This window comes from Sprattus sprattus (genome assembly GCF_963457725.1).
Source record: "Sprattus sprattus genome assembly, chromosome: 3".
NCBI lineage: Eukaryota > Metazoa > Chordata > Actinopteri > Clupeiformes > Clupeidae > Sprattus > Sprattus sprattus.
This window is the reverse complement of record NC_137922.1, coordinates 6,420,904-6,442,224: the sequence shown is the minus strand read 5'-3', so window position 1 is coordinate 6,442,224 and position 21,321 is coordinate 6,420,904. Positions and strand designations below refer to the sequence as shown.

At 42.9% G+C, this 21,321-nt stretch overlaps 2 protein-coding genes across 2 annotated transcripts; one reads left to right on the top strand and one right to left on the bottom strand.

The window, feature by feature from the left end:
* Nucleotides 1-1,313: 1,313 nt before the first annotated feature.
* On the top strand, nucleotides 1,314-5,047 carry unc50 (unc-50 homolog (C. elegans)). Its single transcript, XM_080835848.1, has 6 exons — nucleotides 1,314-1,380; nucleotides 2,732-3,015; nucleotides 3,364-3,484; nucleotides 4,029-4,168; nucleotides 4,285-4,392; nucleotides 4,611-5,047. The coding sequence occupies exons 2-6, from the start codon at nucleotides 2,736-2,738 to the stop codon at nucleotides 4,745-4,747; spliced, it is 786 nt and encodes a 261-aa protein (XP_080691974.1). The 5' UTR covers nucleotides 1,314-1,380; nucleotides 2,732-2,735; the 3' UTR covers nucleotides 4,748-5,047.
* A 574-nt stretch (nucleotides 5,048-5,621) lies between these two features.
* On the bottom strand, nucleotides 5,622-14,721 carry cracdlb (cracd like b; the record flags this gene model as incomplete). Its single annotated transcript, XM_080834429.1, has 10 exons — nucleotides 5,622-5,809; nucleotides 8,563-8,635; nucleotides 8,816-9,168; nucleotides 9,415-11,146; nucleotides 11,558-11,779; nucleotides 12,703-12,771; nucleotides 13,011-13,172; nucleotides 13,574-13,709; nucleotides 14,415-14,571; nucleotides 14,673-14,721. 10 exons carry the CDS (start codon nucleotides 14,719-14,721, stop codon nucleotides 5,676-5,678), a joined length of 3,087 nt encoding a protein of 1,028 aa, XP_080690555.1. The 3' UTR covers nucleotides 5,622-5,675.
* Nucleotides 14,722-21,321: the final 6,600 nt, after the last annotated feature.

Sequence of the window (21,321 nt, the reverse complement as noted above, 5' to 3'; positions counted from 1 at the left end):
AAGAAGAAGAAGCCTAGGAATAACAATACAGGGCATTTCATGCACTGTAATTACAGTGCATGAAATGCCCTGTATTGTTATTCCTAGGCATTTTCTTCTTCTTCTTCTTCTTCTTCTTCTTACCTTTTTCTGCGATTAATTCAGCTCGAACTGCTTAACTTAGAAACTTCGTTCAAACTTTGTCGCGTAGGTTTTCACCTTTATAAACTTTATACTTTTTAAGATATTAAAGAAAAACGAATCTAAATTTCTCCCATTGACTTACATTGGGCCATCATGACATCATAATAGGGTCTTTAAACTGGCTTGCACCTGTGCTTCACTGACACCTGCGCCAAATCCAAAGAACCTCTTCTCTCTGTCCCAATTTAACTGTAACTAGTAACATTAAGACACCTTCCATTCTATACTTTTCTTTCTCTCCATCTCTCTCTCTATCCCTCTCAGTCTACTTTCTCTTACACTCAATCTCTCTTCACTCCATTTTATCTCCTTTTTTCAATATTTTCACTCTCTCTTTATATCCAGAGCCACTCTTGTTCACTCTTCTTTCCTTCTTCCACTCTTCTTTCCTTCTTCGATTTTTCTTTCCTTCTTCCACTCTTCTTGCCTTTCTTTTTTCCTTCTTCCACTCTACTTTCCTTCTTCCACTTTTCTTTCCTTTCTTCACTCTTCTTTCCTTCTTTCACTCTTCTTTCCTTTCTTCTTTCATTATTTCACTCTTCTTTCTTTTCTTCTTTCCTTCTTCCACTCTTCTTTCTTTTCTTCCTCCTCTCTTCTCTCCTTTCCTTCTTCCACTCTTCTTTCTTTTCTTCTTTCCTTCTTTCACTATTCTTTCCTTTCTTCTTTCATTATTGCACTCTTCTTTATTTTCTTCTTTCATTCTTCCACTTTTCTTTCTTTTCTTCTTTTCTTCTTTCACTCTTCTTTCCTTTCTTCTTTCCTTCTTCCTCTCTTCTCTCCTTTCTTCACTCTTTTTCCTTCTTCCACTCTTCTTTCACTTTTCTTTTTCCTTTTGCATTTCATGCACTGGTATTTCCTTCAGGAAATGCATTTTCTGGTTAAACATGTTGTTTTAAGCTAGTGGGTAAGTCCAAATCATTTCCCAATTAATATTCTCCAAGTGTTTTTTTTGTAATATTGTTTTTTTTTTTCTTTTTCTAAAAACTTGATTTCATGCAGTAACCTACGAGGATGAGTTGTTGGACAACTACAAAACCCAGTTTGCACGGAGAGGAAGAGGCGTGTTTTTCCTTCAGGACGTTGCTACGTGTTCAGTTTGAAGCAGGAAGTCTGCTATCTAATTTGCTACCCACGTAGCTAGTGACAGGAGAGTTAACGTTATCAAAACTGCTGTCGGAGGGCATACTGGTCTTGCAGGTTGGTTCATTGACTTCGTATTACATGAATTCATTCAATGGTTTGTTTTGTCATTCTCTTGTTGTCTTTTGTGAAGAGCCGGGCAGTATTTGAATAGTAAACTCAGATGTGAAGAGTCAGGTCTAGCTATAGATAATGATATCAGCTTGCCAAATCTGTCATCGTTTTTGTGTCTAACTTACTGCTACCTTTCCGTAGGATATCTGATTTGTGCCTCTAGATAATGAATGTTTACTTTTGTAGGACGTCAATAATTTCTTTGGATGCGCCAATAAATGTTCATTACTTGTTTTTGGCAAGAACTTCGATAGCTGTAGACAGCTAACGTTACCATAGCTAACTTAGCTTGCTAATTGATCTAGCTAACAATAGCAGTCAGCATAAAAGCCTGAGTGTGTCATAGTGAGGTACCTGTGTCTATGTGCTGTTAACTAGCCAACTTACTGTATTACCTTGCTCTATTTGATGAGCTTTTTTTCGCTGTTAACGTTGGCCAACTACCTTTTCGCATTACGTGGTTGTCGGCTATAGAAACACGGTTGACATAACGTCTGACAGCTTCTCTACTCAGGTGTGAAGGATTGGACTGTTGTCGACGTTTCCTAATGCTGTGTTCTTTCTTTCACAAAACAAACCTGCCACTGCCTAAACCAACATTTTAGTCTCTGGAATAATGTTCGATACCTAGCTAGGACTAAACGCTACAACAAAAATGACTCTTGCTGTGAAAGCAGTCACTTTATTGACAGTATCAAGTTTGTTTGTTTTGTCAGTCTGTGTCTCGCTGTGAAACAAACTATCCAACTATCAGAATTGTTCTGTTCTTGTTCTGAATCTTGGTATTCACATTTGTTTAAAAATATACCGTGTAATAGGCTGCAAACATTCTTGGTGTAACCACCCGGATTGTGTCAGTCAGGCTCTATCACAACCATTTGTTGCTGTATACAGTGGGGAAAATAAGTATTTGAACCCCTACCGATTTTGCAAGTTTGGCCACTTGCAAAAAAACTGTGTGACCTAGAATTGTATTGGTATCTCCCAATGCAATTGTGTTGATATTCTGTTTCTCACTGTTAATATACACCTACCATTACAATTATAGATCACACATTTCTTTGCAAGTGGCCAAACTTGTGAAATCGCCAGGGGTTCAAATACTTATTTTCCCCACTGTATAAACCTTAAGTGTGTGTTTGATGGTGTTGAGTGTGTGTTGGGCATAGAAAATGTTCTAATTACCCTAGTATCACTTCAACCTTGGCATTTAAAATAACAATACAAAAATTGTTGAATGAATCAATGAATGTTGATGCACCTCATCCAGACATGTACTCTATTTCTTATCCAGCAATATGTTGCCGACCACCTCCTACACCGCGCAGAACCATGACAACGGTAGCCTGAATTCACGCGATGCTGCCCGGCACACAGCAGGAGCCAAGCGCTACAAGTACCTTCGACGGCTTCTCCATGTCAAGCAGATGGACTTTGACTTTGCCATCTGGCAGATGCTTTATCTGTTCACCTCGCCACAGCGGGTGTACCGCAACTTCCACTACCGCAAGCAAACCAAAGACCAGTGGGCGCGCGATGACCCTGCGTTCCTCGTCCTTCTCAGCATCTGGCTTTGTGGTCAGTCCCATGAGAGCCGTGATTGTGTCTTTAGAGCTTGTTGGGGATAATCTTCATGGTATGCTTAGTATGAAACATGATTTGACCATGGTGTTTCAAAAGACCTTCAGATAAGTCACCATAAAAGAGAGGTCTTGGACCCAGTGCATCACTTTTGAATATATTAGGATTGTGATCTTTTTTTTCTGGAGTTGGATTTAGTTGAAAAGGTCAGTGTAACCTCTCAGAGGGAGTACATGGTATCATCAAACAACTTGTCCATTTGAGGGGTTTGTTTGAAATGGGAGGGTGTCGAAGCCTTGTGTTGGATCAGGTTTGGTTGAGCTGTTCTCTGCTCCTCTGCTGCAGTGTCCACCGTGGGCTTTGGGCTGGTGCTGGACATGGGGTTCGTGGAGACCCTGAAGCTGCTTCTGTGGGTGGTGTTCATCGACTGCATCGGCGTGGGCCTGCTCATCTCCACCCTCATGTGGTGAGTCAGCAAGGACCAGTACATACACACGCCTGCATTACAAATCAATGTTATACTTAAACAGAAACAGCGAAAATGAGAAAAAAACGTTCATAAAGCACAGTAGATCTCCCATTGGAGGTCACAAACTGTCAGTCATTCATTCATTAAAGTGAATATTTTAGAATGGTCCGTCAAAGCCTTCCACAAAATCCTGCTGAGAATCTGTGGCCTTATAGTCCAGGACTGTCATCCCGTGAGCTTAGATCTAAATAAATTCTACCAATTATACAAATACAGCAAAGCTGGTACTGTCTTACTTCAAAAGACTTAAGGCAGTTATTGCAGGAAAGGGGTTCTATACCATGCATTAATGTATAGGGCTGAAATACTTTTGCAGGCCACTGATGACACAACATTAAAATTATGGACGTTGCATCCAATGTCATCAGTGGCCTGCAAAAGTATTTCAGCCCTATAGTTCAGTGTTTTGCTGTTCTCAGATTTGTTCTTGTGGCCTATCTTAAGCTATCTGTCAGACGGTGAAATCTGTTCCTTCCTGCAGGGTAGTCGCCAATAAGTACCTCATGAAGCATCCCAATAAGGATTACGATGTGGAGTGGGGCTATGCCTTTGATGTCCACCTCAATGCATTCTACCCTCTGCTTGTAATCCTGCACTTTCTACAGCTATTCTTCATTAACCGTGAGTACAGAGCTTAATTCAGATCCATGTAGATACCTAGATAGGTACATTTTGGAGCTGTGCTATGAGTGTACAACTGTGGCTAATTCATTGAAGTTTGTTCTTTTTTTCCTCAGACATTGTAGTCATCAATTCAGACTGGTTCGTGGGTTACCTTGTGGGAAACAGCATGTGGCTTATTGCCATTGGATACTATGTCTACATAACCTTTCTAGGATACAATGGTAAGCCACCTTCTGATATACTAGCTTTGCTAGTAAGGGTTTACTGTTAAAGCTGTGAGATTCTGCCTCTGTTTTATGAAAGTTGTGAGCTCCTACCTTTCTACATGGACATGGATGTACTCTAGGGCGTTTTGATGTTGTTGTAGACCAGACCAGATCTTCCAAAGGTACTAGTTGGTGAGGGGAAGTGTTCCTCATGCCGTGTGTCTGTCCAACAGCGCTGCCGTTCCTGAAGAACACCGTGGTGCTCCTCTACCCTTTCGCCGTGCTTGGCCTCCTCTACGTCCTCTCCCTCTGCCTGGGCTGGAACTTCACCAAGGGGCTCTGCTGGTTCTACAAGTACCGGGTCCAGTAGGAGGCCCCAGGCCAGGCCAGGCTGGGCTTCTCAAAGACTCTGGGGACATGCAGATAGACCTGCTTTTGCTGTTTTTCTTTTGGGAGGGCCTGTGTGTGCCGTGTTTTTGTATATCATGTAAATACTACTGTGCTTGTAGATAATGGTGAAAAGAAATGATTGTGGATTGTTTATAAGATTTCAGTTTTTTTTTAACTGGGCAAGTTGTGACACTTCTGCTTGAGCTGGAGGTGCAGAAATTCTTTGGTGACTTACATTTGATCAGGACTGGGCGGATTTTCCTCGACTGTACATTCCCAATCACCGCACCTTCAATAAAGGTTTTTTTTACTGTAATTGAAAGACCTCTCTGATTAAAACTGTAATTTTCTGTTGGATACGGAAATATCTGCAAACATCCAATGGAATGGCAGTGGCAATGGCAGACATAATGGAGTCATTCATGAGTTGTTTCTGTTCTGTCATTCAGTGTCTGTGTTTCACATTGGGGTAGAATTCAGCAATCCTGTCAGTGATGTGCTCATGTAGGTTCATGTTGGCTACACATCACCACAGCATTTTATACTGTTATACATTATCAATAGCAGACATGTTTTGAAAGTTGTATTCAGTTGACAAGGTTGCAGGTTGTTGTCATTTTTAAAGAAAACCTTCACTTTATCATCCTGTAGTTGGTTACTTTAATGTCAAGGTTATAATAATAACTGCTGATATTGCAATATATTGTAAATGTAAAGGCTTCCAGTGATTTACAAAGGCATCATTTATTGTGTATAGAAATGGAGTCCAGTTAAGCAAGTATGATAAGTGGTTAATGGAAATTAAGATGGTTAAAAGAACTATAGAGACAATCACAGGACAGTCTGCTCAGGGTTCTGTCATTGGTGTTCCAAGTCTTTTTTGGTTTTATATGTTCCAGCATCCCCTGTCAGTCCGAGCTCTTGTCATTCCAGGCTAAAGACTTCCTCTTGGCAAGTTCCAGCCAAGATGGCTGACTCCTGGCTGTCTGTTGAAGGGATAATGATGACCACTTTGACCCGGAACTGCCACAGGATTCTGCTTCTGTAAAATAGGATCAATAGAAATTGGCAATGTGCCACGTGGTTTGGATCGTACCTTATCTTTACATTTTCCCTGTAACCATATTAATCATGATCAAATCGAGCATGTTTTTGTAAATGCAAACATACGTCTGGTGTCCCAGCTCATTCATGCTTTTATTTCAAGTAGGGTGGACTACTGTTGTGGTTTCTAAGCTGGTCTTCCCAAAACCATTTTAACAGCTGAAGCTCATTCAATATTCTGCTGCTAGAGTGTTATCTAGGACCAAGAAAACAGAGCCCAGAACTCAAGCTCTAAAATATTAATCTCTGGCTACCAGAATGTTACAGAAAATATTTGTAAGTGCTGCTACTAGTCTATAAAGCACTGAATGGTTTGGGCCCAGAATATATCGGTGTTAAAGGTTAAAAAGACCTAAACTGAGCAGAGCTGTTGGACTCCATGGTCAGCCAGTAGAACCCAAGTAGTAGTAGAGTCCAAACCAAACATGGCGAAGCAGCATTTATTTATAGCTGTTACGCTGCACACAACTGGAAGAAACTGAGAAGATCTTATATGTGCCCCAAATGTAGCTTTTTTTAAATCCAGGTGCCTATGATTGAGCTCTGAAAAATGCACTTTACTATCTCTATATTTGTTCTTTTACTTACTACTTTGTATACTGGGTACTTTCTTTTAATATATATATTAATGATCCTTTATTGATTTGAACTTGCTTCATCTTTATGTTTAATTTGGATTTTCCTTTTACTCTTGTTTATATAAAGCACATGAATTGCCTCTGTGTATGAAATGTGCTCTATAAATAAACTTGCCTTGTCTAATCATTGCTCAAGTGGCAGTAACTCTCTTCCCTACACACCCTAGTCTGACTGTGTGGTAGGTGTTGGTATTTGGTATAGGACAGCGTCTGTATAAGGTACACACACTAGTCTGACTGTGGTAGGTGTTGGTATTTGGTATAGGACAGCGTCTGTATAAGGTACACAAACTAGTCTGACTGTGGTAAGTTTTGGTATCTGGTATAGGACAGCGTCTGTATAAGGTACACAAACTAGTCTGACTGTGGTAAGTTTTGGTATTTGGTATAGGACAGCGTCTGTATAAGGTACACACACTAGTCTGACTGTGGTAAGTTTTGGTATTTGGTATAGGACAGCGTCTGTATAAGGTACACACACTAGTCTGACTGTGGTAAGTTTTGGTATTTGGTATAGGACAGCGTCTGTATAAGGTACACACACTAGTCTGACTGTGGTAGGTGTTGGTATTTGGTATAGGACAGCGTCTGTATAAGGTACACAAACTAGTCTGACTGTGGTAAGTTTTGGTATTTGGTATAGGACAGCGTCTGTATAAGGTACACACACTAGTCTGACTGTGGTAGGTGTTGGTATTTGGTATAGGACAGCGTCTGTATAAGGTACACAAACTAGTCTGACTGTGGTAAGTTTTGGTATTTGGTATAGGACAGCGTCTGTATAAGGTACACAAACTAGTCTGACTGTGGTAAGTTTTGGTATTTGGTATAGGACAGCGTCTGTATAAGATACACAAACTAGTCTGACTGTGGTAAGTTTTGGTATTTGGTATAGGACAGCGTCTGTATAAGGTACACACACTAGTCTGACTGTGGTAAGTTTTGGTATTTGGTATAGGACAGCGTCTGTATAAGGTACACACACTAGTCTGACTGTGGTAAGTTTTGGTATTTGGTATAGGACAGCGTCTGTATAAGGTACACACACTAGTCTGACTGTGGTAAGTTTTGGTATTTGGTATAGGACAGCGTCTGTATAAGGTACACACACTAGTCTGACTGGTAAGTTTTGGTATTTGGTATAGGACAGCGTCTGTATAAGGTACACACACTAGTCTGACTGGTAAGTTTTGGTATTTGGTATAGGACAGCGTCTGTATAAGGTACACACACTAGTCTGACTGGTAAGTTTTGGTATTTGGTATAGGACAGCGTCTGTATAAGGTACACACACTAGCCTGACTGTGGTAGGTGTTGGTATCTGGTATAGGACAGCGTCTGTATAAGGTAAACACACTAGTCTGACTGTGGTAAGTTTTGGTATCTGGTATAGGACAGCGTCTGTATAAGGTACACACACTAGCCTGACTGTGGTAGGTGTTGGTATCTGGTATAGGACAGCGTCTGTATAAGGTACACACACTAGCCTGACTGTGGTAGGTGTTGGTGTTTGGTATAGGACAGCGTCTGTATAAGGTAAACACACTAGTCTGACTGTGGTAAGTGTTGGTATTTGGTATAGGACAGCGTCTGTATAAGGTAAACACACTAGTCTGACTGTGGTAAGTTTTGGTATCTGGTATAGGACAGCGTCTGTATAAGGTACACACACTAGCCTGACTGTGGTAGGTGTTGGTATCTGGTATAGGACAGCGTCTGTATAAGGTACACACACTAGCCTGACTGTGGTAGGTGTTGGTGTTTGGTATAGGACAGCGTCTGTATAAGGTAAACACACTAGTCTGACTGTGGTAGGTGTTGGTATTTGGTATAGGACAGCGTCTGTATAAGGTACACACACTAGCCTGACTGTGGTAGGTGTTGGTATCTGGTATAGGACAGCGTCTGTATAAGGTACACACACTAGTCTGACTGTGGTAGGTGTTGGTGTTTGGTATAGGACAGCATCTGTATAAGGTACACACACTAGCCTGACTGTGGTAGGTGTTGGTGTTTGGTATAGGACAGCGTCTGTATAAGGTACACACAGCACCTGGTTTGAGGTTCTCTTTGGCCTGGTGGTCTCCACAAGGGCCTCCATCATTCATTCTGCTGAGAGTGGGTTTCTGTGGAGAAGAGAGTTGAGAGAGCTGCTAGTCTTACATACATACAGACCATGCTGAATGCTGAATGGTTGTTCTTGAATGGGTTTTCATGTGCATGGCTGGGAACTATGAAATGCAATCAAAATTAATTTGGATTGGAAATAATCCCAGAAGTTATATTAAACATAAACAGTGCCTTACTTTATCTTCAGCCATGTTTGCCCCATCCCATCTTCTCTCCACTGCAGTCCTGTCTGTCACCCGGGTGATCACAGGTCTGTCAGGAGGTCCCCTGGCTGTGGGTTTTGGTGCTTGTGTTGGAGTAGACGGTTTGGCTGCTGACTTAGGTGGTGGGGGTGCTGAGGCTGTTTTCTGTAGGGGTCTCAGCTGCACCGGTGTTGGAGTCTCAGGCACAGATGCCTCAGAGGCTGCTTGAGTGGTGAGCTGATGCTGCTGCTGCTGCTGCTGCTGAACCCTCTCCCAGGCCGTACTCTTCCAGGAGGTCTCAGTGTTCAGAGCCTCAGCTGAATCCAGAGATGATCTGGAACCTCCATCTGCAGAATAAAACAACTGCATTCACCCAGAGGTCAACACCTGTATATTCTTCAAAACCCCTACACCAGTTGTAAATCATGAAGGCAGATGGCTTTGGTATGCTGTTGAAGCCTGGCAGCAGTTAAATGGTGTTGAAGAGAATGCCCACCATACCACCCAATTTGCATGAGGTGCAGGCTACTGAATAAAGGGTGTGGCGTGTGGAGAGAATAAGTCATGTGAGTAGCACTGAGGGGGAAACTTACCCTGCTGTCTTGTCGTGGCAGTTGTGTCTTTACTCGTAAGATCCTCAGCAGATGGACCAGAGGGCACAGTGGCAGCGGAGTGGCCAGCGGAGTCTGAATTCATGGAAGAGTGCTTTCTGAGCACAGAGGGCTTGTCTGTGGTGTCTGCTCTCATAGTTGAGCTGCCCTTATCTCTAGACGATTGAGGGGATCCCATGTGTTGGTCTGGCAGGTCTTCAGAGATGGCCCTCTTGTTACTAGCCTCCAGGCTGTGACGCTTGGGTTTGCCTTCCAACTGGGCTGCCTCGGAGCGGTACTTCAGGGAGAGGGATGTAGCACGCAAGGTCACCCCAAAGGCATTTCTCGTCTCCTCCGCAGCATCTGCCTTCCTCTGGGATTCAAGGCCTTTGGCGTCCCTCGGACGTCCATCCGTCTTTTCCTCCGCTGTTCGAGTGACAGGACTGTTTGGCACAATTTCTCTTCTCAAGCTGGTTCTCTTCTCGGCAGCAAACTGATGTTTCTGTGGGATTTCTTTGGGTTTCTCCTCAAGTTGGTCTCTGTGCTTCTCTGAAGCGAACTGATGTTTCTGTGGAGATTCTTTGGGTTTCTCCTCTAGTTGAGTTCTGCGCTTCACTGATGTGTCTTTGCTGTTTGACGGAGCCATAGCTACTGGTTCAACAGGTTTCCTGATCTCCTCAGGATTGGTTATGTTCCTTTCCCCACTATCAACAATTTTGGATCGACGTCGGGCTGAAGATATAGAAAAATGGAAGGACCCAGAATTTGGTCTAGATTTCTCATTGTCCATAGACACTTGGCTCTCCTGACCTGCAGGTGTCACTCTCGCTCTGAGGACCACTTCAGGTTGTGTTGTGACTTCTTTCTCTCTCTGAGTACCCGCAGACTGGGTTCTCCTTTTCAGGGAGGCAGTATGTGAGGGCTCTGACACAGGCTTCCTCACACGAGATGCTGCGACAGGTTGACATTGAGTAGGAGGGTCAGCTTGATGGAACGCTTGTGTGCTTATTTCCCTGACAAGACTCTTCCTCTTCTCTCCAGAGGCCACACTCTCAGCATCCGGTGCGGGCCTCTCTTCACCTGCAGCCACAGTCACACTCTGTTCATCCTTCTGAAGAGTCTCTGACTCCAGCTTAGGAGGAGGGACAACTGGGGGGTTTCCTTCAGTGGTATCAAGTTGTTTGTGTGGTTCTGTCTGCGGTTCAGGTACCTCCTGGCACTTCTCCTGCTCCTCATCTCTGGAACATTCTGTGGTCACAGACTGCTCCAGAGACTCTGCAGTCCTTGTAGGTTTAGTCAGTGTGGACGGAGGCACCGGGGGTGGAGCTGTATCAGAGGGCTCGGGTTGTCGTTCTCCAGGAATGGGCTGAAGATAAAGTGGGTTGAAAGGTTCTGTCAGTTCTGGATCTTCATCCTCGCTGATGACATGGGTAGAATTAGATCCAGGGAGTGGATGTTCTGGGTCAGGCATGAGTACGTCTCCCTCTAGTGGATGTTCCAGGTCAGGCACGAGTACGTCTCCCTCTTGGGGATCTGGTGACATGTTATGCTCTCTGTCTGTCTGGAGCTCCAGGAGAAGGAGGTCATCCCTTTGAGTCAGTATAATTTGAGTGGATTTGGAACGAAAGCGCACCTTCTCCTCGGGTGAGACAGACCCTTCAGCCACCTCCTCCTCTCCTTCGGAAAGGACCTGACACAGATCATGCATGCTCTCGGAGCGCGGCCTGTACATACTCTGCTTCCCCAAGACACAAACAAGCAAAATGAGCTGCTAACAAGTCAACAAGGAAGATGTTTGTCTTGAACTATATTAAAAAAGGAAATTGTGCATGCACCTGCTCTGAAATCATAAATCACTATTTGATGCTAGTTTTAGTTAAGCCGCAGTGGCCAATGAGCACAGAGATATGGAATAAGTAAACATCACTCCCCGCCTGCCTCCTATGTTCAAGGTTAAGGATTCAAGTTAAGTGTAGGACTGTGATTCAGACAACTCAGTTTACATTAGCACAATACCTACTCTGTGGTTGATATTTGGTATAGTAATAACACAGATAAAAGAGTCAATAAGAAAACCATGTGGTAGTTAAGTCTACGCTTTAGTATTTCTTTGTTGAGCTGGAATGACCAATTAATAGAATCTTACTGTATTCTGCTTCTTTGATTTGTTCCTGGGTCTTTGATTCTGGGGTTTGACAGACATTCGGTGGCGGGCTGCTGATGTGTCGAGGATGGGAATGAAGTCAGCGGGGCTGCTGAAGTCAGTGGTTGGAGATGGGGTTGATGTAGCAGCCTGTGTGGGGCTGCTGGGTCTCATGGATGGGTGGGATAGGGGAGAGAGAGGCCTGGAAGGAGGCTGAGACCAAAACTGAGGTAATGAGGAGAAACAGGAGAAACAGAAACAAACTTGCCTTGTTATTAGTCTGAAGAGCGTGTCAAACATGGCTATTATGGATCATGACAGGGTTCTGTAATGAAGAGACTGATGCTCTGTTAAAGTTTTCATCTCGCAAAACCTTTCCCCAAGGAAATAAGGCAGATAGACTTTAGACCAGTATCTCATACCCACAGCACCTCATACCCACAACGCCTCATACCCACACCCCCTCATACCCACAGTATCTCATACCCACAGCACCTCATACCCACACCCCCTCATACCCACAGTATCTCATACCCACAGCACCTCATACCCACACCCCCTCATACACACACCCCCTCATACACACACCCCCTCATACCCACAGTATCTCATACCCACAGTATCTCATACCCACAGCCCTCATACCCACAACATCTCATACCCACAACATCTCATAGCCACAGTATCTCATACCCACAGTATCTCATACCCACAACCCCTCATACCCACACCCCCTCATACTCATACCCACAGTATCTCATACCCACAGCACCTCATACCCACAGTATCTCATACCCACAGTATCTCATACCCACAGTATCTCATACCCACAACACCTCATACCCACAGCACTCATACCCACAACATCTCATACCCACAACATCTCATACCCACAACATCTCATACCCACAACATCTCATACCCACAACATCTCATACCCACAGTATCTCATACCCACAGTATCTCATACCCACAACACCTCATACCCACAGCACTCATACCCACAACATCTCATACCCACAACATCTCATACCCACAACATCTCATACCCACAAAATCTCATAGCCACAACATCTCATACCCACAACATCTCATACCCACACCATCTCATACCCACACCATCTCATAGCCACAGCATGAACCTTTACCTGCTCTTCCTCTTCACTTCCAGTCCCAGCCAGGCTAAGAGAGCTCTGGTTTCTCAAAGTGTCTGGAAACTTAAGAGAGACACGGGAGAGAAAAAAAGATTGTTGTTAGTTATTGTTCGCCACATATTTAAATGTTACTGAAAGTGTGCTCAATCCTGGTGACAAATGATCAAATGTTAATTTCATTTTAGCATGTGAAAGTTTTCCACACCACCTGATTGATTGACATCTGAAGTCAATATATATGCAAAGATCATTTTAGTGGTTGGGTTCATGAATCCCTCAACATGTCCAGGTGTTTTGGTCACCTTGTAGGCTGAAACATGTCTTCCTCCATCTTGGAAGGACATTTCTGGCGGGCTGTGTGGTAAGCCATCATCATCTGAGGTTGTCCCAGAATCCTCCAGACGCTTACTGGGAATCAGCAGTGGAGGTGGGCCCAGACGGAGGTTCTGCTGCTGCAGTTTCAGCTGTCAAGGTAATCACAGCTTAGAAAATGCTACCTATGTTAACATACAGTACATCTAAACAATTCTATACACAGTCTACTCACATTATCTGGTATTTTGATCATTACTATTGTTGCTGATGTCATTGGATACGTAATACTCTTATATGCATTTTGTTGAATTAGGCATAATGCCTCGTTTCTCATTTTTCTCATTACTTTGTTTTTTTTAGTTGTTGTGGACAAACGCATTTGCTAAACACGTAAACTATATATATATACAATAACTATAAACGTATACAGTGTGCGTATTCTCAGTATAGGTGTGTTTATAGGTGGTGAGTAAAGACAGGGAGGAGGTATGATATCTATAACTGTGTAATTGGGCTTAGTTTAACTTGACCCTGTGTTAGTATGACTGACCTGCAAGGTTTTGATTTTGCTGTGGACGTTCTCCTGTGACAGCACACGGGTGGGCTCTGAAGAACTCTGAGCCTGGTCAGCCAGGAAGATACTGTCGTGGGACAAGGCTCTGGAGGTTAACGTCCCTTTGGGATACCTGTAGATACAACACAATATAATATGTCTATACAGAGATATAAGTGAATACTACATCAAATAAAATCAAGTGCTGTTTAGAACTTGTGATAATCATTAACATCACAAAACACATACCAAAAGAACAATAATTAGCCTACTCTACTTTCTGTGTTAACCTCAGTCAGGAGGAACATCAGTCTGACTGTCATATGTCAAGCCATCACTTGAGCATATCTATACACACCGTTCTGTAGCTTTAATAGCAATATGAAATAGTGTTGTCAACATTTACTCCTTCACTTTTGCGATAAGTTGAAAATATTTAACGCTTTAATAAAATGGACGCAGCTGCCTGGGTGTTCTTATTGTTTCTGTCATGCCATTTGTAATAGTTAAATATCTGGGGGCATCTTAGTGTGCTCAAAGTTAAAAAGATGCTTTTAAAACCACAGAGCCTATTTGAATCTGTGTTTTTACATTTAAATCCATTATTACAAGCTCCAGTCTTAAGAAAGAAAAAAAAGTAATTTATCACAGCAAATTGTGTGATTAATTAGTAATTTTCTTAATCAATTGATGGCACTTAATATAAAATAATGTTGTTAAATAAGATAAACATATATGCCAGACATAGGCCTACAGTCCTTCCCTACTCTTTAATGTCATGTCTAATGTCACAGGAAACAGGCCTAAAATAGCTGGCGGATGGGTGATGTAGTCTTACAGAAAGTCCTCCTCCGAGTCGTAACCTCCCCTGACTGCCTCTGGCGCGGTGACGTCACTGGTAGACTGACTCTGCTTCATCAGGCCGTCTGTCTCCTTCCTCTTCAGTCTTCCGAACAGTCGGGACTTTAGGGCTTTGAAACGGGACTTCTTTCGCCCTACAGAGTAAAATCATAGTTCCTCAGCAGATGGACCTGTGGGGTTTGTGACTGAACATGTTTATGTTGATGTCTGGTTTCTTTGAGGGGAATTCTCTCACCTGAGGCTTCATCCCCTCCACCGCGCTCTAGGTCTGTGTTTCTGGACATACTGGAGCTCTACCTGGAGATCTGAACATTGAGACAAACAAAACAAACAAGACATTCATTACAAATAAGTCAATAACATACAATACCCAGATCTTAGGTTGCACTCCTGATTAATGTTTAAGACTGGCAAATGTCACAAGACACACAATTCTAATTATTGAAACATTTAGGCTAGTTTGCTGCTTCATTTTGAACCTTTTACAGTGATAGCACTGTCTTCCCTTTACTCCCAACACTAAATGTTCATATTTCTCCAAGAGATTCGCAGCTCACAGAGAGGCACAATGGATTAGTGACAACAAGAGAAGTTATAGGCACCGCAGTTGGAAATGTTGACAAGCTTTGAATGAATTCACATCTGTGCACAAAGCATTGGTTTAAATCAGACATCCTCTTCAACAATCATACCAGTTTTGCACCAATACAGATATGTTTGATGTTATTGTAAAAAAAACATGCCAACCCTTATCTGGCATAATAATATATCTATTAATTATATAATGATGTTGTTAGTCTCACCTTAAAAGGAGAAAATTCATATTCTCATCCTACCTCTGAGTTGCTTTCCTCCTGTGTTGCTAACAAAATGCTTGCATCCTGCTTCTCAGATCTATAATTTCACTGACTTTTCATAAATCTGACTACAGAGCACTCTCTCTCTCTCTCAATCTCTCTCTCTCACACTCGTTCTCTCTGAGCGGACTGCTCAGTGCCAGCGACCCCACATGACCGGGGCTCCTCATTGACTTTGGCACAGACAGAGCCCTGGTTGCCTAGCAGTCTCCGAGATGACGCGATGTGACATTAAATAGCCGGGAGACGGGCCGTCTGGGTGCAGCTCCTCTCTCTGTCGGGCTCATCCTGCTCTAAATCCTCCTGGACACACACCAGGAAATAAAGCTTTTCCCTTTGGCGTTCCAAACGCCCATTACTCTCTAGGATACCACTCTCTCTCCCCCAGAGGGGCTCCAAAGGGCACACTGGACTCACTGAACCACACAGCAGATTGTGTACAGAATGGGGAGGACATCTGATAGCGAGCATGTTCCTTTAACAAATAATGGAGCTTTTGTCCCTAAAGGCACCTCCAGAGTGTGATTTCAGCCATCTTAGAAGTATATTGCCACACTGTGCGACATGGATCTAATAACTTGGTTACGACATCAAGTTTGATGTACAATACAGCCCAAAACTGCACGGTGTATACCAGGCTTAAAAGAGCAGGCCTGATTGCTCTCTAGTTAGAGAGCTGGAGTGAGGTCCAGGCTTGGCAGCCCTCCTCGAAGAGAGACAGTGTTACCTATACACCTGATTTATTTAAGTCATTAGCACATGCTTTCACCTACTCTCAAACCCACACCAGAGGCTCACTGTAAGGGGATCGCACAAGCTCACACATCCTGATACCCTTTAGAACACAACTTTCCAGCAACTAAGTTAGAATGTGTTGCCTGCCAACACTTAGGTACTCAACAGCCCTGTGAGACTGTGAACAGCTTCCTCCAGGCAGACCCAGGAGGTGGAGCCGCCCCACAGGCCTCTGCTGGCGTCTGCTTTTTCCACCTGCACCGTGGTGACGCCACAGAAGAGACTCGGGACGTACAGACACACACACACACAGCTGAGCACCACTCTAGCACTCTCTGTTTTAGCTTAGTCTTCCCCCGTGAGATAGGTTCAGCTGAAGGATCATCCCTTCTTGTAGTCATCTTTAGTTGTTTTCCATTGATTTGGTTCTGACCAGTAGTTATCTTGTATACGGTAATGTCTTTTCTTTTGTTTGCATATAACTCTTTGTAGGCTACATACAGTATACCGTAAAAAATGGAAACATTTAGACTTTATTATTTCTTGCACTCTTCACTACAGTTACAAGTGACTTAATTATACTAATAATCGATAATTATCAAAAGATTTTGATTTATGTATGAGGAACTCTACTGTAACATCATATATACCTATACACATATCCTATGGATCTCAGTAACCAATTCAGTAAATGAAGTCATCGTAGGTCGCAGAAAGTAACTCCAGTATTATCTCCTAATAGCCTGCTCCAGGGTGTTGAAATGATTTTCCTCTCAAAAGTACTCTTGCCAGAACAACTGCCCTTGCACAGAGCATAACAGACAGGACAAAAGTTTTGAAAAAAGTCTTGAAATCCCACGCTTTGTCCAGCTGGTGATCTGTGATTACTGTTCTCTATCCACAAAGGCCTTTGTGCATGTGCACGCAGACCTATAAAGCAGGCCTGTGTGTACCCAAGGCACAGCACAAAGCCTGGGATATAAATCCATCTGAAAAGTTGTACGCAGCTGAGAGTGTGTGTGTGTGTGTGTGTGTGTGTGTGTGTGTGTGTGTGTGTGTGTGTAACAGAGAGAAGGGGTGGGGTGGGATGGGGCAGGTGTGTGAGTACATTCAGTACTCTATTTGAGGTTTGGCTTTATCACACCACTTTTGTTTATTTTCCAATTTCATGTGAACCCAAACAGCAGCTGGGTTATTCCCAGGTTGAGCTTTGTAGCTCACAAATAATTAAGTAACCCCCAAACAGTGTGTCATCCTCTGACAAGCCATTCCCAAAACAACTAACTTCCAGGTCTGAATTCAAGACCTCCTAAGGATGTCTGGGGAATGAGAGAAGGCTGTGCCACTCTGTTGAAATAGTTAAGGGAAATGACAGGATAGTTACTATCGGTCCTAGATCCAACTAGTGTGAGCCCTTCAGGTCTCAAATGCAGAGATCAGTCGTCTCCTGATCTCCAACACTATTCCTATACTGATAGTCTGTCTTTCTCTCTCTCTCTCTCTCTCTCACTCTCAGACACACACACACACACACACACACACACACACACACACACACACACACACACACACACACACACACACACACACACACACACACACACACACACACACACACACACACACACACACACACACACACACACACACACACACACACACACTTAAACTCACACTCAAACTCTCATACAATGCACTCTTCCATCAGGTGTTCACAAATGAAGGTAAAATAGTGACAGACACGCTAAAGATAAGAGGCAATGGGGCTATTAGAAGAGAGTGAGAGACATGCAACAGTCAGAAAGTTGGCACAGACATACACCCACCCAGAAGGTTTCCATATGCAATCAGTATTACTTTTATGCTTCTGTTTGTAGTGAGCTTTTAATATCATCCTCAGATTCATGTGGTAAATGGTCATGTGGGGGGGAGATAAACTCACCTGTCAGTCCCACTAGCCACCCTGGCTTTTCACTATGTAGTTTAGTGCTGCAGATAAGAAAACACATGAGGGGTAAGAGCAGCTTTTACAACACAATGTTGTAAAATGTATGACCAATATACATTAGTTAGTCGTGCCAGGTGAGCTGTGGCGTTTGTCTGTCTATTAGGTAGTTAGCTTGCTTATTGTGGACAAATCTTCTTTCTTCCATAATGCCCCACAAGAAAGCACCTGACAGAAACTGCCAGCTCAAATAGATAATTATTACCATAATGATGCCATTCCAATGAGTTCTCCCTCATAGACCCACTGAGAGCTATGACAACCAAAAAGATAAACACTGTGAGTGCAGAGAGCGTTGCCAGACATTGTTGACTATAATAGATTAAGGTCACGTGTGGTGCCACACCAAAATAATTAACATAGCCAAATACATTCAACTTGTTAGATACAGTTTTGACAGGAAAACAAGTAACAGGTGGTTGTGACCGGTGATTTCCGAACTAGATGCTACTATTATTAGCTGCTACAATGTGTTATTATCCAATTATCTCAAATATTGGGAGAGGTCGGCTTGGGTCAATTGTAACAGAGGGAATTAAAAAATATGGTTCATTCTGGGGGGACCTGGTTCCAAAAAGCACTTACTGCGCAGACGCTGGGCAGACCCCTCAAGTAAGAACAAAACTGCTTAAGACTGACTGAGGTTAGAATGTTTCAGTTCAAAACCTACCACTTAAATGAACTATAGGACTCAACAATTTGGCAAAGGGAGCCAGCCCATTTTTCTCTGCGTGTGCTTGTTTTGCAATGTCTAATAATCTGTACATGTATGCATTTGATCTATGGATCAGTAGGTCATGCAATACTTCCATTCAGCTCTAAACAACTAGGGTAAACAAAACCAAAAATAAACAGATTATGTGGTATAATCCGTTATCTGTCATGTATGGATTAGGATTTTTTTTTCTTCTAATTTCCTGGGTTGGGGACCGTCGTTATTTGTGTTGATTATTGACTCTTCAGGGAGTTGGGGTCACAACTCATTCTGACACGTTGACACACACAAACATTTCCCATGTCAAACACTGCTGGCCGGTGACATTAAGGATCAGTCCATGGAAGGGAAGTTTCCCTATATTCATCCTGTTATCCACTGGCTCCTAGCAACAGTGCTTGTACACAAAGACACCATAACAAACCATCATGTTAGATATAAAGCTGTCCTTTTGTGTGACTTGAGACTCCTGTTGCTTATAGATCTTTGTGTATAGAATCCACCTGTCACATTGTACATTTTTCCCAGAACACTTTTTATCTTTTGGGAGACACACACACACCCTGTTTCATTCCAAAGATAAAATGCATTGAAACACAAGGTGGGCATTCACCAAGTCCTGATTATCAGACATGTTTTGTAACAATAAGAACGCTATGTCCGTCACTGTTATCAGTTCTGCATGCTTGTCTGTGAATAGTATCCCATTGTGCTACATTGTAATATTCCTTAATAACATAGCCTGGAAAAACTGAGACATTTGTGTTTTTAATAATTCCCTGTAAGTAACTGCCACCCCTGTGAAGAACTCTTTAAACATTGACAGAGAGACAGAAGGCAGTAAGACAAGAAATCCTGCTCGATCATTAACAATGTTTAACTAACAGACCCTCTCTGAGTTCTGCACTTAAGCATAGCTGCCTGTCTGTGAACTTTGGACCGGTGTTATCTCTTTAAGACTCTCCTGTACAGCTGACACCCAACATGACAAACCAATACACCCCTGTTGTCTTGTAATTCAACCCACTTATGTCCTCTGTGACTCACATTATGCTTCACCCAGAACCTCTGGTCTTGGACCCTTTGCATGACTCGCTACCCACCCAAACTGTGGCACTGAAAGCTGGGCGACAGCTCTGGGCCCGACACAGCCCTGCACCAGTTCTCCTTCCTCTCCTCGAGTGAAGATCCATAAGTGCATAGCTCAGGTATTGCCCTGTTTCATTTCCACCTACAGTTTCCTAACACTGGCATGTGTGTCAATGCAGAATGGAAATATGGAGGATGCACAGACCTCATTGATTACTTATGAAGTGTATGATTAAAAAAATGACTTATCCTCTGTAAACTAGAGATACATGGGCCAACCTCTCCCTGCTATCTGGGTCTACACTAAAGCTGAGAACCTTTACAGCCCAAGGAGCTGAAGTGACCGCATCTCTCCGCAGTCCATACACCTCTTGGAACAACCTGTCCCTTCTTATTCCATAACATAATGTACAAACCCACAAACTGAACAGTAGCAACAGGTGTTCTCTGGATAGGTCATATTAAGCGTTACAGATTAATTATTTAGCATATTCAAGTATAAAACCTTCTTATACTATAATAGTAGGCTACTGTACTCTTATTTTCAATGAACACAAAACAAGAATGCGCTCAAGAAGTTCCTTTTAACGGAGTAGTGTCACACAATGAAGTGTTGCGATATAGATTATATTTCCATAAAATACTGAATGAAGCCAGAGTATTAATAAAACTGTAGATTTGTTTGTAGTTTTACCTAGCCTACTCTTAAATGGTAGGGTTAGAGATTTCCAGAAAAGCTATTAGCATCCCTTACAGTCTGAATCGACAAAACGTAACTTCAGAGCTCACCTGTTTGTGAAAGAACGATGTGCTGAAAGACCATCCAATTGCTTGGATTCCCACTAGTGTTTACGTGTAGCTTAAAGTGCTTATCCTACTTCTGGCGTGTTGAGTTGTCCTTTGATTTGCATCAAAATCTTGTCGTTTAGAATCCAGGCAGCGTCTCATTCTCGGTTGAAACTTCAGAGCAGTGTAAACAGACCTCCTCCAACTCCTGCTCAGTGCACACCTCCCCTGGTGTAGTCAACCAGTGACTTCCACATTCCATGTGCTCGCCAGTTCACGCAACATGTTAAGACGTCAATCTCAAATCGAATCAAATAACGTAGAACAGACAGATCAGGGACAGCGACATGGACGCGTGTTCTGAATCAGGTCAAAGGCTACGTCATCTTGTAAATTACATCAAATTGTAAACGGACTGACATACAGACCTGTACACTAGTAGTGGCCATCGTTGTCCTTTTCATACAGGGCTCTATAACACAAAGGTTATGTAATCACGTTGGTATCCAACAAATCCGCTTGGAGGTCGGTGAAAGGAAGGACGTTAATTCCTCACAAAAGCATCTTACCGTAGTACGGTAGCTCACACGCCAACTTAAATCAACCAATTTAAAAACGGACTGAATGGCGACTGAGAAAAAGATTATGGGTAAGGATTTAGCTTCAAATACCAGTCGCCCTTATTCCACATTTAACT

Bases quoted from the DNA above. Each gene is read 5' to 3' on its own strand.
- unc50 (XM_080835848.1), top strand. From the start codon at position 2,736: ATGTTGCCGACCACCTCCTACACCGCGCAGAACCATGACAACGGTAGC. The intron at 3,016-3,363 runs GTCAGTCCCATG...CCTCTGCTGCAG, and splicing joins TCTCAGCATCTGGCTTTGTG to TGTCCACCGTGGGCTTTGGG. The intron at 4,169-4,284 runs GTGAGTACAGAG...TTTTTTCCTCAG, and splicing joins ACAGCTATTCTTCATTAACC to ACATTGTAGTCATCAATTCA.